Here is a 17,464-nt window from a genome sequence, read left to right on the forward strand (position 1 = left end):
TCTAGGAACTGAATATACATTCCTACATTCCGCCTCACCCAATGTGGTACGGACCTGCTATTTTTTATATACTTTTGAACCGTAACCCCAATCAGAAGCTAGCCAGATAACTAGCTACTAGCTAGTAGTCAGTTAGCCACTGCTGCGGTCTTCGCCCTTAACTCGGACACAGCCAGCTTCAATACCGGGCCGATACCTGCCAGTCTGCAAGCGCGATATCAACCCAGAGCATATAGGACTGCTTTTTCTCTACCACATCACCGGATTCCTGACGCAAGCTCTGGACAATTACACCGTATTATCACAGCTAGCTAGCTGCAACCGAGTGGCTACTACTGGCTAACACCTCTGTCCCGAAGCAAGCACCAGTTAGCCTTGAGCTAGCCTCGAGCTAGGCCCATCTGCCGGCTAGCTGCAGCGCGATATCAACCCAGAGCATATAGGACTGCTTTTTCTCTACCACATCACCGGATTCCTGACGCAAGCTCTGGACAATTACACCGTATCATCACAGCTAGCTAGCTGCAACCGAGTGGCTACTACTGGCTAACACCTCTGTCCCGAAGCAAGCACCAGTTAGCCTTGAGCTAGCCTCGAGCTAGGCCCATCTGCCGGCTAGCTGCAAGCGCGATATCAACCCAGAGCATATAGGACTGCTTTTTCTCTACCACATCACCGGATTCCTGACGCAAGCTCTGGACAATTACACCGTATCATCACAGCTAGCTAGCTGCAACCGAGTGGCTACTACTGGCTAACACCTCTGTCCCGAAGCAAGCACCAGTTAGCCTTGAGCTAGCCTCGAGCTAGGCCCATCTGCCGGCTAGCTGAAGAGCTAGTGCCACTGCCACTGCCACGAAGCTAGCACCAGTTAGCAAACACTATTCTACAATTCACAACCTCTCTTTCGCCATCGCCATCTGGCTTGGATTCTCTGTCGACACAACCACGTCTGAGCAGACCCCCTCCGTCTGAGCAGACCACCCCCCGGGCTACTAACTTTACACGCCGCGTGCTAGCTTAGTGGAGGCCTCCTCTGCTCCATCTACGGCTGCCCCCTGGACACTATGATCACTTGGCTACATAGCTGATGCATGCTTGACTGTCCATTAATTCACGGTACTCCATTCTGTTTATTTGTGTCTTATCTGTCGGCTCTGTGCTTTAACTCAGGATCTGTGTGTAGTTAATCCGACCCTCTCTGCCTAGTCATCGCCATTTTTTACCTGTTGTTGCTGTGTCAGACTAGCACCCTGTTATTGCTGCTGTTATCTTACCTGTTGTTTTAGCTAGCTCTCCCAATCAAGACCTGCAATCACTTTATGCCTTATTGTATGTCTCTCTCAAATATCAATATGCCTTGCATACTGTTGTTCAGGCTAGTTTTCATTGTCATTGTTTTGGTTTGCAATGGACCCTGTAGTTCCACTCTCCGTACCTCTGATACCCCCTTTGTCCCACCCCCCACACATGCGGTGACCTCACCCATTGAGACCAGCATGTCCAGAGATACAACCTCTCTTATCATCACCCAGTGCCTGGGCTTGCCTCCGCTGTACCCGCGCCCCTCCATACCCCTGTCTGCACATTATGCCCAGAATCTATTCTACCACGCCCATAAATCTGCTCCTTTTATTCTTTGTCCCCAACGCTCTAGGCGACCAGTTTTGATAGCCTTTAGCCGCACCCTCATCCTACTACTCCTCTGTTCCTCGGGTGATGTGGAGGTAAACCCAGGCCCTGCATGTCCCCAGTCACCCTCATTTGTTGACTTCTGCGATCGAAAAAGCCTTGGCCTCATGCATGTCAACATCAGAAGCCTCCTCCCTAAGTTTGCCTTACTCACCGCTTTAGCACACTCTGCCAATCCTGATGTCCTTGCCGTGTCCGAATCCTGGCTTAGGAAGGCCACCAAAAATTCTGAGATTTCCATACCCAACTATAACACTTTCCGTCAAGATAGAACTGCCAAAGGGGGAGGAGTTGCAATCTACTGCAGAGATAGCCTGCAAAGTTCTGTCATACTTTCCAGGTCTATGCCCAAACAGTTCGAACTTCTAATTTTAAAAATTAATCTCTCCAGAAATAAGTCTCTCACTGTTGCCGCCTGCTACCGACCCCCCTCAGCTCCCAGCTGTGCCCTGGACACCATCTGTGAATTGATCGCTCCCCATCTAGCTTCAGAGTTTGTTCTGTTAGGTGACCTAAACTGGGATATGCTTAACACCCCGGCAGTCCTACAATCCAAGCTTGATGCCCTCAATCTCACACAAATCATCAAGGAACCCACCAGGTACAACCCTAAATCCGTAAACATGGGCACCCTAATAGACATTATCCTGACCAACCTGCCCTCCAAATACACCTCTGCTGTCTTCAATCAAGATCTCAGCGATCACTGCCTCATTGCCTGTATCCGCCACGGGTCTGCGGTCAAACGACCACCCCTCATCACTGTCAAACGCTCCCTAAAACACTTCTGCGAGCAGGCCTTTCTAATCGACCTGGCCCGGGTACCCTGGAAGGATATTGACCTCATCCCGTCAGTTGAGGATGCCTGGTCATTCTTTAAATGTTACTTCCTCACCATATTAGACAAGCATGCTCCGTTCAAAAAATGCAGAACCAAGAACAGATATAGCCCTTGGTTCACTCCAGACCTGACTGCCCTCGACCAGCACAAAAACATCCTGTGGCGAACTGCAATAGCATCGAAGAGCCCCCGCGATATGCAACTGTTCAGGGAAGTCAGGAACCAATACACGCAGTCAGTCAGGAAAGCAAAGGCCAGCTTTTTCAAGCAGAAATTTGCATCCTGTAGCTCTAACTCCAAAAAGTTCTGGGATACTGTAAAGTCCATGGAGAACAAGAGCACCTCCTCCCAGCTGCCCACTGCACTGAGGCTAGGTAACACGGTCACCACCGATAAATCCGTGATAATCGAAGACTTCAACAAGCATTTCTCAATGGCTGGCCATGCCTTCTTCCTGGCGACTCCAACCTTGGCCAACAGCCCCGCCCCCCCCGCTGCTACTCGCCCAAGCCTCCCCAGCTTCTCCTTTACCCAAATCCAGATAGCAGATGTTCTGAAAGAGCTGGAAAACCTGGACCCATACAAATCAGCTGGGCTTGACAATCTGGACCCCCTATTTCTGAAACTGTCCGCCGCCATTGTCGCACCCCCTATTACCAGCCTGTTCAACCTCTCCTTCGTATCATCTGAGATCCCCAAGGATTGGAAAACTGCCGCGGTCATCCCCCTCTTCAAAGGGGGAGACACCCTGGACCCAAACTGTTACAGACCTATATCCATCCTGCCCTGCCTATCTAAGGTCTTCGAAAGCCAAGTCAACAAACAGATCACTGACCATCTCGAATCCCACCGTACCTTCTCCGCTGTGCAATCCGGTTTCCGAGCCGGTCACGGATGCACCTCAGCCACGCTCAAGGTACTAAACGACATCATAACCGCCATCGATAAAAGACATTACTGTGCAGCCGTCTTCATCGACCTGGCCAAGGCTTTCGACTCTGTCAATCACCATATTCTTATCGGCAGACTCAGTAGCCTCGGTTTTTCTAATGACTGCCTTGCCTGGTTCACCAACTACTTTGCAGACAGAGTTCAGTGTGTCAAATCGGAGGGCATGTTGTCCGGTCCTCTGGCAGTCTCTATGGGGGTACCACAGGGTTCAATTCTCGGGCCGACTCTTTTCTCTGTATACATCAATGATGTTGCTCTTGCTGCGGGCGATTCCCTGATCCACCTCTACGCAGACGACACCATTCTATATACTTCCGGCCCTTCCTTGGACACTGTGCTATCTAACCTCCAAACGAGCTTCAATGCCATACAACACTCCTTCCGTGGCCTCCAACTGCTCTTAAACGCTAGTAAAACCAAATGCATGCTTTTCAACCGTTCGCTGCCTGCACCCGCACGCCCGACTAGCATCACCACCCTGGACGGTTCCGACCTAGAATATGTGGACATCTATAAGTACCTAGGTGTCTGGCTAGACTGCAAACTCTCCTTCCAGACTCATATCAAACATCTCCAATCCAAAATCAAATCAAGAATCGGCTTTCTATTCTGCAACAAAGCCTCCTTCACTCACGCCGCCAAACTTACCCTAGTAAAACTGACTATCCTGCCGATCCTCGACTTCGGCGATGTCATCTACAAAATAGCTTCCAACACTCTACTCAGCAAACTGGATGCAGTTTATCACAGTGCCATTCGTTTTGTTACTAAAGCACCTTATACGACCCACCACTGCGACCTGTATGCCCTAGTCGGCTGGCCCTCGCTACATGTTCGTCGTCAGACCCACTGGCTCCAGGTCATCTACAAGGCTATGCTAGGTAAAGTGCCGCCTTATCTCAGTTCACTGGTCACGATGGCTACACCCACCCGCAGCACGCGCTCCAGCAGGTGTATCTCACTGATCATCCCTAAAGCTAAAACCTCATTTGGACGCCTTTCCTTCCAGTTCTCTGCTGCCTGCGACTGGAACGAATTGCAAAAATCTCTGAAGTTGGAGACTTTTATCTCCCTCAACAACTTTAAAAATCTGCTATCCGAGCAGCTAACCGATCGCTGCAGCTGTACATAGTCCATCTGTAAACTACCCACCCAATTTACCTACCTCACCCCCCATACTGCTTTTATTTATTTACTTTTCTGCTCTTTTGCACACCAGTACCAATATCTCTTCTTGCACATGATCATCTGATGATTTATCACTCCAGTGTTAATCTGCTAAATTGTAATTATTCGATTTATTGCCTACCTCATGCCTTTTGCACACATTGTATATAGATTCTCTTTTTTTCTACCATGTTATTGACTTGTTTATTGTTTACTCCATGTGTAACTCTGTGTTGTCTGTTCACACTGCTATGCTTTATCTTGGCCAGGTCGCAGTTGCAAATGAGAACTTGTTCTCAACTAGCCTACCTGGTTAAATAAAGGTGAAATAAAAAAATAAATAAATATCATCTACTGCATCTTGCCATCTTTATGTAATACATGTACCACTAGCCACTTTAAACTATGCCACTTTATGTTTACATACCCTACAGTACTCATCTCATATGTATATACCGTACTCTATACCATCTACTGCATCTTGCCATGCCGTTCTGTACCACCACTCATTCATATATCTTTATGTACATACTCTTTATCCCTTTACACTTGTGTGTGTGTATAAGGTAGTAGTTGTGGAATTGTTAGGTTAGATTACTTGTTGGTTATTACTGCATTGTCGGAACTAGAAGCACAAGCATTTCGCTACACTCGCATTAACATCTGCTAACCATGTGTATGTGACTAATAAAATTTGATTTGATTTGATTTGATTTGAGTCTCCTCCGAGCTAGATCATTTTTTTTTTTTTTACTGCATCGTATTGTTGGAACACAATTGTCTGGTGCCATTCGGGCAATTTAAAGTATTGATTGGGGACTTATTTGTGAAGGACTGTAACTGTTTTTCCGGGTGATTTGTTATTATTTATTTGTGCTTCCCATGACTGTGTTTTAGTGTGTGTGTGTATGTACAGTATATATATATATAGTCACTTTAATAACTCTACCTACATGTACATATTACATCAATTACCTCAACACCTTTGCTCCCTGAATATAGCCCTGCTATTGTTATTTGCTGCTGCTTTTTAATTATTTGTTATTCTTCTCTCTTACTTAATTTTTTTTTTCTTTAATTATTTTATTAAAACTGCATTGTTGGTTAAGGGCTTGTAAGTAAGCATTTCACTGTAAGGTGAAACAACACCTGTTGTATTCGGCGCATGTGACAAATAACATTTTATTTTATTTTAATTGCAGATTTCTAAGGCTGGTAACTCTAATGAACTTATCCTCTGCAACAGAGGTAACTCTGTGTCTTCCTTTCCTATGGCGGTCCTCATTAGAGCCAGTTTCAACATTGCGCTTGATGGTTTATGCAACTGCACTTGAAGAAACTTTCAAAGTTCTTGAAATGTTCTGGATTGACTGACCTTCATGTCTTAAACTTGTTCTCAACTGGCCTACCTGGTTAAATAAAGGTGAAATACATTTTTAAAATAAAGTAATGATGGACTGTCATTTCTCTTTGCTTATTTGAGCTGTTCTTGCCATAATATGGACTTGGTCTTCTACCAAATAGGGCTATCTTCTGTATGCCAACCCTACCTTGTCACAACACAACTGATTGGCTCAAACGCATTAAGAAGGAAAGAAATTCCACAAATTAACTTTTAACAAGGTACACATGTTAATTGAAATGCATTCCAGGTGACTACCTCATGACACTGGTTGAGAGAATGCCAAGAGTATGCAAAGCTGTCATCAAGGCAAAGGTTGGCTACTTTGAATAATCTCAAATGTAAAATATATTTTGTTTACCACTTTTTTGGTTACTACATGATCCCATGTGTTATTTCATAGTTTTGATGTCTTCACTATTATTCTACAATGTAGAAAATAGTAAAAAATAAGGAAAAACCCTTGAATAAGTAGCTGTTTTTACTGGTACAGTATGTGTGTATGTGTATGTTGTATTGTACAGGGCGCATTTGAAAATGAGACCTAGGTCTCAATATATCTTCCCTGTTAAAAAAACGTACATTCCCCACCAGACACGCCACTATGGGTTTCTTCACGGTACCCAAACCAAAAACAGATTTAATGTGTCACTCAGTTATGTATAGAGCCATGTCATCATGTAATGCTCTGCCACCAAGTTTAGCTTTACAAAACAGAGAAACAACATATTCTATCACAGTGCCTCTCCTCCTCTTTCTAAAGATCTAATTTATCTGTACTGTATATAAGAATATGAATATGTATATCGGAAAAGTTAGTAATTTTAAAAACATTTAAATGTTTTGGAATGGCCTAGTCTAAGCCCAGACCTCAATCCAATTGAGAATCTGTGGTATGACTTAAAGATTGCTGTTCACCAGCGGAACCCATTCAACTTGAAGGAGCTGGATCAGTTTTGCCTTGAATAATGGGCAAAAATACCTGTGGCTAGATGTGCCATACCCTAAGAGACTTGCAGCTGTAATTGCTGCAAAAGGTGGCTCTATAAAGTATTGATTTTGGGGGGTGAATAGTTATGCACGCTCAAATTTTCAGTTTTTTTGTTTCACAACAAAAAAATATGTTGCATCTTCAAAGTGTTAGGCATGTCGTGTAAATCAAATGAGGCAACCCCCCCCAAAAAACAATTTTAATTCCAGGTTTTAAGGCAACAAAATAAGAAAATGCCAAGGGGGGTGAACACTTTCGCAAGTCACTGTACATGGGCAGTAGCTAATGGGGATCCTAATAAATTTAACGAAACCATAGCTCTCTTTTCCAAACCATCTCCCCTCCTCTCGTTCTCCCTCCTCTCTCTCTCTTCTCTCCACCTCTCTGCAGGTGCTCTCTGTGTTGAGAGCTCTTTGCGACTACAGTAAAACACTCAAGCTGTGCCAGCAGTTTATGGCAATGCAAGTGGAGACTGAGTTTTAGCTTCTTTACTGGAAACACTAAGACTGTATCAGTAGAGTTTATGGCAATTCAAGTGGACACTGAGTTTTAGAGAAAGGGACCCAGTCATTACCATGAGAGGAATACTTAATGGTTTAATATTGTGCCGCATTTTGTCTTTCAATGGCCTTGTGTTATACTTCATCAAATGTGACACTGGCGCACTGCAAAGAATATGCCGTAATTTCCGTCTCATAATTCAAAGAAGCATGGAGGAATGTCAAAGAACGTGGAGGATAATGTTGAGCGTGCGCGGAGAGTTGAAATCGGAGAAAATTTGTCAAGGTCACAGAGGATCATGTTGACGAGCTGAGAGATAGTCGAGAGCTCAGAGAGAAATGCTGCGTGCCCAAAAAGTGGAATTGAGAGCAAGAAATCACATGTCGAGCACATATCTCCCTGCTCTGCTCTCACGTTACTAAAATATGATAGGCACACTTATTGACCAATCATAGTGCCGTTTTGTGTTATAATGCCATTGATTGGCTAGCTAAATGGAAGCCAGGACCCATACAACGTGATGGTTACATCCCCAGGTTGGTACCTAGCCATTTGTCACATTGCAACATGGTGGACTCCCAGGAAGTCGCTTCTTCTCAGGTAAGAGCTAGATAGCTAATTCCACCTAATGCTATTTCAGTAGGTTTTTGATGATCTCATTATTTAAAGATTTGCCTGCCAGTGGATACCTGTAATGGTACACTCAGTAATTTCCAGTTCCGCTATAAAAAAAATTCTGATGTGATGTCCTTCCTTTGGATTTCATCACTCAATTATCTAGCAAATGTCTACCATATAGCTACTGTCACACATTGTATTCATCCTAGCTACTGTACTATCATCTGGCTTGCTATATTAGCCAGCTCTAGATATGAGTGCAAAATGTCTATTTTTATATTATCTATAAAGGTTTTAAAAAGTCCATAAATTAGGTAGCTAGCTAGCTAGGTTGGAAACTCCTGGGGAAGAGCTAGCTAATCTAGTTTGCTAGTTAACTATCTCCCACCATCAGCTGAGTTCATTAATATAGCTAATGATAGGTTTCTAGAAAAGAAACAATATATTTGCTAGTTATATTTTAAAGGCTTAAGCACATAATACTCAGACAGAATTTTAGCAAATGCTCTTATCCAGAGCGACTTACAGGAGCAATTAGGGTTAAGTGCTTTGCTCAAGTGAACATCAGATTTTTCACCTGGTCAGCTCAGGGATTCGATCAAGCGAACTTTTGGTTACTGGCCCAACGCTCTTAGCCGCTAGGCTACCTGCCGCCCTAGATAGAAAAACAGGTAACTGTTGCAATTACCAGTAGATCCACACATGTTATTGTCTATATCATGCAGAATTGTCATCTCATTCTTACTTAGTGATTTTGTTCTATAATACAAACGTGGATGATTTCTGTCCCAGGTAGATGCAAAAAGCTTTCCCAAAATCCCCAGGTTTACCAGAAAACTCGGTTGGAATATTCCCGGAATAAGCAGGAACTCTGGAATCCTACAAATATGATTTCTGGAAAACCTGGGGATTTTGGGAAAGTTACTTGATTTTTGCAACCCTAGTCCCAGTGGACTGAACTCTGTGAACGTTTTTTCTTCCTGCCCAGCACAGCCATCTAATTCAACTTATCATGGTCTTAAATTTAGTCCACAATTAGTTGAGTGAAGTGTTAGTAGAGTGCTGGAACAAAAACCTGTGGAGTCCGGTTTTTAAAAATCTGTCTCTGTCTTGACTACAATTGTCTAAATACAGGTACAACTTTCTTGCTAATCCATGCAGGTTTGTCATTTGATTTCCAAGGAGCCTGGTGGAGATAGATTCAACCATACTCCAAGGCAAGGCATTTCCCACCATCCAGGTTAAGGCCTGCTACCAGCAGGAACATGGAGCACCCCATGTTAGTGTCATGACTGGACACATCACTCACAGTTGAGACCAGCACTGGACGGAGAGCATGTTGTGCTGTTAATGGCCTTGCTCAAGGGCCCAACAGTAGGGGATATCTTTAGGACATGAACCCAGCAGCCCTCCAGTTGACAGATCAATTCCCTCCTTTTTGAACTCCCTACCGATACTATTTGAAGAACTAATACTCAACTCATATGAGGAGTGGAGAAACCCTTTGCACAATAAACCTGTCTACTAGAATAATCACAGAGACTGTGATTAGAGGGTTAGACAGGATGCCCTGGGCCAATGGGAGGTCACGGGTGAGGGCTTAGGGGTCAGAGTGGGTCAGTTAGTTTAACATGGCCCAGTGCCCCAGATGGATGGAGTTTGCACTTGTAGACCATTCCATTGGTCCTTAAGTGAAATCTTCACCCATCCGGGGCACCGGGCCATGCTAAACGAAGTCGCCCAGTAAGGGGGTAAGTTAGACATGGAGATACAACTTGAACCAATGGATACGTCTTTGCAACATTTCTGACAGACAGCGCAACACAATGCTAGCGCCACCCCCAACACACTCCTGAAATTGAAAACCATTGAGTTGCTGCGTCTTTTACACATGCATTTGTCTGATTTCAAGGCCCCCTTAGTCCTCAATAATCAACAATGTAATACTTTTTACACGTTAACTCTCTTGCTGTTTCTTTAAACCACACTCAGTACTTCTATCCATCCCTCTCCAGGTGCTACATAGACAGAATGGTTCAAGGACCTCCAGAGCCTTCTGACCAACTACCTGCAATCTCTCCAGAGCACAGAGAAGTAGGCTCTGCTCGTAATAGTATACGTATGGCACCTTCAATATTGCTGTCTGTGTTATAAAGCATATAATCAAGGGTCACAGGTTAGATTTACTTTACTCACTTCAAAACTTATGCTCTCTCCTCCCTCTAAAGATCTCCCAAACTAACATGCGTCTTTCCCCCGTCACCAGGTTAGTCTGCTGGGCCATGGAACTCTAGAGCAGCACATCAAAACATGCTACCCTGTTGTCAGCAGGCCGTTCCGTGAGGAAGGACATAATGGTCAAGGCTTTCAATGGCTGAATTTGGGGGATGACTAAATGTAATAAAGCGGTGTCTAAACTATGCATGTCATTGTTTTTTAAATAGTTAGGTTACAAAATAATAACTTTTTCGTAGCCTGTTGGGCTTCACATTTTTACCCACTACTGTGGTAATTTAAACAAACATTCAGACTGTATCAAGATAACAGTTATACAAAAATATTCAAGTCGAATAAAAAACTGAAATACCTTATTTACATAAGTATTCAGACCCTTTGCTATGCGACTCAAATTGAGCTCCGGTGCATCCTGTTTCCATTGATCATCCATGACATGTTTCGACAACTTGATTGGAATCCACCTGTGGTAAATTCCATTGATTGGATATGATTTGGAAAGGCACACACCTGTCTGTATTATGTCCCACAGTTGACAGTGCATGTCAGAGCAAAAACCAAGCCATGAGGTTGAAGGAAATGTCCATAGAATTCCAAGACAGGATTGTGTGGAGGCATAGATCTGGGGAAGGGTACCAAAAATGTCTTCAGCATTGAAGGTCCCCAAGAACACAGTGGCCTCAGCATTGAAGGTCCCCAAGAACACAGTGGCCTCCATCATTCTTAAATGGAAGAAGTTTGGAACCACCAAGACTCTTCCTAGAGCTGGCCGCCCGGCCAAACTGAGCAATCGGGTGAGGAGAGCCTTGGTCAGCAAGGTGACCAGGAACCCAATGGTCACTCTGACAGAACCTTCCAGAAGGACAACCATCTCTGCAGCACTCCACCAATCAGGCCTTTATGTTAGAGTGGCCAGACGGAAGCCACTCCTCAGTGGAGTTTGCCAAATGGCAACTAAAGGACTCTCAGATCATGCGAAACAAGATTCTCTGGTCTGATGAAACCAAGATTGAACTCTTTGGCCTGAATGCCAAGCATCACGTTTGGAAGATACCTGGCAACATCCCCACGGTGAAGCATGGTGGTGGTAGCATCATGCTGTTAGGATGTGTTTCAGCGGCAGGGACTGGGCGACTAGTCAGGATTGAGGCAAAGACAAACGGAGCAAAGTACAGAGAGATCCTTGATGAAAACCTGCTCCAGAGCGCTCATGACCTCAGACTTGGGTGAAGGTTCACCTTCCAACAGGACAACGATCCTAAACACACAGCCAAGACAACGCAGGAGTGGCTTCGGGACAAGTCTCTGAATGTCCTTGAGTTGCCCAGCCAGAGCCCGGACTTGAATCCGATCGTACATCTCCGGAGAGACCTGGAATTGGCTGTGCAGCATCGCTCCCCATTCAACCCGACAGAGCTTGAAAGGATCTCCCCAAATACAGGTGTGCCATACCAAAGAAGACTCAGTGCTGTAATCACTGCTTAAGGTGCTTCAACAATGTACTGCGTAAAGGGTCTGAATACTTATGTAAATGTGATATTTATGTTCTTTATTTTTAATAAATTAGCAAACAATTCTTAAAACCTGTTTTTGCTTTGTCATTATGGGGTATTGTGTGTAGACTGCTGGAAAACAACGGTTTAGTCAATTTTAGAATAAGGTTGTAATGTAAGAAAATGTGGAAAACGTCAAGGGGTCTGAATACTTTATGAAGGCACTATACATAGTCACCTCCGTGACATACCATTCGTCACCAAAGCCGTGTTAGCATTTACTGCTCATGTTGCTGAACAAGCCATTCCCTTTGTTAGTACCACTTATATAAATGGGCAATTCACACACAATATTCAGTTCATAAGTATTGAGTGCAACAACAGCTTTCATACTGGTCTGTCATCATGATCCTTTCTAGTGATCTAACTCCCTCTCCACTTGAAATGCAATATCAACAAAAACAGGAATAACAATGTGCCTACTCAGTAACTTAACTAACTAATGAAACACTAATGTGTACATGTACAAGTCTATTCTTTATTACCCACAAAACCTCAGCCTCTTTGCAACTTTTCAGTTGCTAATTCATCAATAAACAGTCAGGGGATGAACTTGTTTGGCAAAAATTGTTCAGTAGTCAGTAGCAAGTCTTTAAAATAGGGCTAGCAAATATGTCGTTTTTCTTTTCCAAAATGAACTCACCTGATGGTGGAAGTATGCTCTTACCAAGCAGTTTCAATTTAGCTAGGCTCATCCAACAGGCTTAAGCTGCAGTGAAACAGCCCAGCCTGACCCAGACCATGAACCTATTGCATTTAAGCTAGCTAGCTAGTGTGTGTAGGCTTCTGACTTCAACTGTACATGCATGCAGTACATTCGGGAATGTATTCGAACCCCTTGATTTCCCCCCCACGTTTTGTTGCGCTGCAGCCTTATTCTAAAGTGGATTAAATAGTTTTTTCCTGGGTCTGCACCCAGTGCCCCATAATGACAAAGCAAAAACAGTTTTTTTGAAATTTTTGCAATATCACATTTATGTAATGTGGATTTTTCTATACAAATAAAAATATGCTTTTTTCAATGGCTCTATCTCCCTGCTCTCAACAACTGATTTTTTAATTTTTTTTAATAACATTTTATTTATAATTTTAACATAGAACCAACCGGTCATGAAGTGAATCAATATATTGGTACGATATGTATCAACCAGAATGTTTAGTAATACTTTTTATCAAATGTGAAATGTTTTGGTACCTAATGACCTTTTTATCATCTTTATAGATAATATAAATATATTTGTTTTCCCCTCGCATCTAGAGCTGCTTATTATAGCAAGCCAGCATGTCATTGTAGATTTGCGAGCACACAGAAATCATATCGCGTAGCACAGCTTACAGCTGCTGCATTTTGAGAGAGCGCAGGCAAGTATACCATGAACAGGGAGATGCTGTGCTCGACACTTAATATCTTGCACTCAATTCCACTGTCTTAGCACGCAGCATTTTCGTCTGAGCTCTTTGCTCTCTCTCAGCTCCTCAACATGATCTTCTGCACCCTCAAGACTTTTTATCTGAACTCTTACCTCTCTCCACCTACGCTCAACATTATTTCCCACGCTCTCAACATGCATCGTTGTGACTTCGGATCGCGAGAGGGAAATGAGGCCATAAAAGAAGCACAATTTGCTAAGGTCTGTAGCATACACATGCTTTTAGAATGGTAACACGTTCAATGAACCACCAGTTTATATTGTGTTGTAAATGAATTGATGCAATTGGCGCAAAGAAGCATTGAAAGAGAGTGACTCTGTCAGCACTGATCTGTGACCTGCTAGCACCTCCGCTGTTAAGAGGGAAATGAGGCAACCTCATAGTTACACACAAGAAAACTTTATTGCCATACACACGCAACAGACAGGGAATAGATGTGGGAAGGATGTGGTTCTGTAATACAGGAGATAAACAGTAATGAATAGGCTGTACACAATCAGCATAGCATGAGCATGAATCCAATACAATAGCACAGCAAGAGCACTGGTAAGTGCTGTATAAATCAAGGCTAGAAAAGCAGACTTTTTTTTTTTAACTACGCAATTATCATTAACTACGAACAGTAAATAGTAAACACACAACAATAATAACAAGTTAAAACAATAACAACAACTCACTTTTGCACACACGCCATCCCACAAGTCCACTCCAGAGGAGTGAAGAGACACTGGCTTGCACAGTCAGAACAGCTGTCAGGTGTCCTGCCCCCTAACAACTTGCCCCTTAGCAACCTATCAGGGCCCAGGTCACACAGGTCAGAGAGAGTTAGAGAGGCAGGTTTATGGTACCCCCTACACTCTCAGGCTCCAGTCATGGGGGTAGGGGAGTGGAGTTCAGCTCAGGGCTGTGAGGTGCTGATAATAGTCACCGACAGGATGCTCTCAATTGTGCATCTGTAAAGGTTTCTGAGGGTCTTAGGGGCCAAGAAAAATATATTCAGCCTCCGTAGGTTGAAGAGGCGCTATTGCGCCTTTTTCACCACACTGTGTACCATTTCAGATCGTCACTGATGTGTACGCTGAGGAACTTTAAGTTTTCCACCTTCTCCACTGTGGTCCCGTCGATGTGGATAGGATTGTGCTCCCTTTGCTGTTTCCTGAAGTTCACGATGAGAGGTTATTTTCCCAGCACCACTCCGCCAGGGCCCTCACCTCCTCCCTGTAGGCTGTCTCGTCATTGTTGGTAATCAGGCCTACTACTGTTGTGTCATCTGCAAATTTGATGATTGATTTGGAGGCGTGCATGGCCACGCAGTTGTGGGTGAACAGGGAGTGCAGGTGGGGGCTGATCACGCACCCTTGTGGGGCCCCAATGTTGAGGGTCAGCGAAGTGGAGATGTTGTTTCTTACCTTCACCACTTGAACGCGGCCTGTCAGAAAGTCCAGGACCCTGTTGCACATGGCGGGGTTCAGACCAAGGGCCCCAAGCTTGATGATGAGCTTGGAGGCTACTATGGTGTTGAAGGCTGAGCTATAGTCAATGAACAGCATTCTTACATAGGTATTCCTCTTGTCCAGATTGGATAGGGCAGTGTGCAGTACGATGGCGGTTGCATCGTCTGTGGATCTATTGGGGTGGTATGCAAATTGAAGTGGGTCTAGGGTGACAGGTAAGGTGGAAGTGATATGATCCTTAAATGAAAATATATCACGCCGTAGTGTGTTATAAGACTTGCTATGAGCATTCATAAAAGCTCAATGTCTCTTTTAATTGCATATAAATGCTATAAATCCATGAATCATAATGCATCACACACCTGTATCAAAGTACATTATGAAAAATGTATGATGCATTTATAATGCATATATTAAAGGTATATTAATTAATAGAGGTACATATATTAAAGGCCCATGGTTTCTTATGAGAGCATACTTAAATGCATACATGCTTATAGCATTTATAAGGCGGGTGGCTATTAGATGTTTTAATTTTTTATTTGGATGCTGTTTTTTAAAAGGGAAATCAGCAGTTGCTACATTTTTTTAATTTTTTACTTGTAAATTAATGATATGCACCCATTAATTCTTGAAGAAAATAACTTATAAATACCCCATGATCGTAGTTCAGCTCTTGTACCCTATCAAAATCCCAAATATAACCTTGTTTTACTCCAATGTTTGTAAACAAAGTAAATGTAAAGAAACACTGTATAGCCTAAAACCATGATTAAAACTATAATTTTAACATCATGGATGGTCAGTCCCTGCATCTGTAGCTCTGTTTTTAATTTTTTTGAGTGGTTACATTTCTCCCCCGGTTATGCCCAAAAAGCTACGTATATTTACCAGGATGCTCCTTTTCTTTACAGGAAAGGCTGGTGTTGTCCGTTTTACCCCGGTTTGTGGTATTGGAGATGATCAACGACATGACAAATGTGGATGACGAGCACCTCCAGCACCAGTTTCACAGAATCTATATCCATCGCTATGAGAATGTCAGGTAAGGCTGTGGCTATTTTGGCTTAAATTTGTGCTTTTCAACATTATGGGAATAGCTAAGTTTTGGGCTGCACCACTACTCCACCACTACCACATATCTACAGTACAAAATCCATGTGTACGTGTGTGTATAGTGCGTATGTTATTGTGTGTCTGTGTTTGCATGTGTCTGTGCCTATGTTTGTGTTGCTTCACAGTCCCTGCGGTTCCATAAGGTGTATTTTTATCTGTTTTTTAAATCAAATTTTACTGCTTGCATCAGTTACTTGATGTGGAATAGAGTTCCATGTAGTCATGGATCTATGTAGTACTGTGCGCCTCCCATAGTCTGTTCTGGACTTGGGGACTGTGAAGAGACCTCTTCTGGCATGTCTTGTGGGGTAAGCATGGGTGTCCGATTTGTGTGCCAGCAGTTCAAATTAGCTCTCTGTGTACATCCAATGGCCAGCCGTGCTGCCCTGTTCTGATCCAATTTCAATTTTCCTAAGTCCCTTTTTGTGGCACGTGACCACTTGACTAAACGGTAAGACAAAACTAGGGCCTGCAGGACCTGCCTTGTTGATAGTGGGGTTAAGAAGGTAGAGCAGCGCTTTATTATGGACATACTTCTCCCCATCTTAGCTACTGTTGTATCAATATGTTTTGACCATGACAGTTTACAATCCAGAGTTACTCCAGCAGTTTAGTCACCTTATCTTGCTCAATTTCCACATTATTTATTACAAGATTTAGTTGAGGTTCAGGGTTTTTTCCCAAAAACAATGAATTTAGTTTTTGAAATATTTAGTACTAATTTATTCCTTGCCACCCACTCTGAAACTAACTGCAACTCTTTGTTAAGTGTTGCAGCCATTTCAGTCGCTGTAGTAGCTGACATGTATAGTGTTGAGTCATCCTCATACATAGACACACTGGCTTTACTCAAAGCCAGTGGCATGTCATCAGTAAAGATTGAAAAAGGTAAGGGGCCTAGACAGCTGCGCTGGTCAATTCTACCCTGTGGGCCCTGGTCAAAAGTAGTGCACTACATAGGGTATAAGGGTGCCATTTGGGATTTACTGTTGAAGTCGGAAGTTTACATACACCTGAGCCAAATACATTTAAACTCAGCATTTCACAATTCCTGACATTTAATCCTAGTAAAGATTCCCTGTCTTAGGTCAGTTAGGATCACCACTTTATTTTAAGAATGTGAAATGTCAGAATAATAGTAGAGAGAATGATTTATTTCAGCTTTTATTTCTTTCATCACATTCCCAGTGGGTCAGAAGTTTACATACACTCAATTAGTAGTTGGTAGCATTGCCTTTAAATTGTTAAACTTGGGTCAAACGTTTCGGGTAGCCTTCCACAAGCTTCCCACAATAAGTTGGGTGAATTTTCTGGGTGAATTTTCAGTTCTGCCCACACATTTTCTGTAGGATTGAGGTCAGGGCTTTGTGAAGGCCACTCCAATAACGTTGTTGTCCATTTTGCCACACCTTTGGAAGTATGCTTGGGGTCATTGTCCATTTGGAAGACCCATTTGCAACCAAGCTTTAACTTCCTGACTGATGTCTAGAGATGTTGCTTCAATATATCCAC

The 17,464-nt window shown here is 43.3% G+C and overlaps 1 protein-coding gene across 3 annotated transcripts in view; it reads left to right on the top strand.

Moving 5' to 3' along the window:
• The window catches only part of adcy8 (adenylate cyclase 8 (brain)), a 202,229-nt gene that overhangs the window by 81,392 nt on the left and 103,373 nt on the right, over positions 1-17,464 (top strand). For all 3 annotated transcript variants that reach the window (XM_071362588.1, XM_071362589.1, XM_071362590.1), the window contains exon 3: positions 15,751-15,881. In XM_071362588.1, the coding sequence (XP_071218689.1) occupies positions 15,751-15,881 (131 nt within the window). The remainder of the gene's footprint in view (positions 1-15,750; positions 15,882-17,464) is intronic.

Source organism: Salvelinus alpinus, chromosome 23, assembly GCF_045679555.1.
Source record: "Salvelinus alpinus chromosome 23, SLU_Salpinus.1, whole genome shotgun sequence".
NCBI lineage: Eukaryota > Metazoa > Chordata > Actinopteri > Salmoniformes > Salmonidae > Salvelinus > Salvelinus alpinus.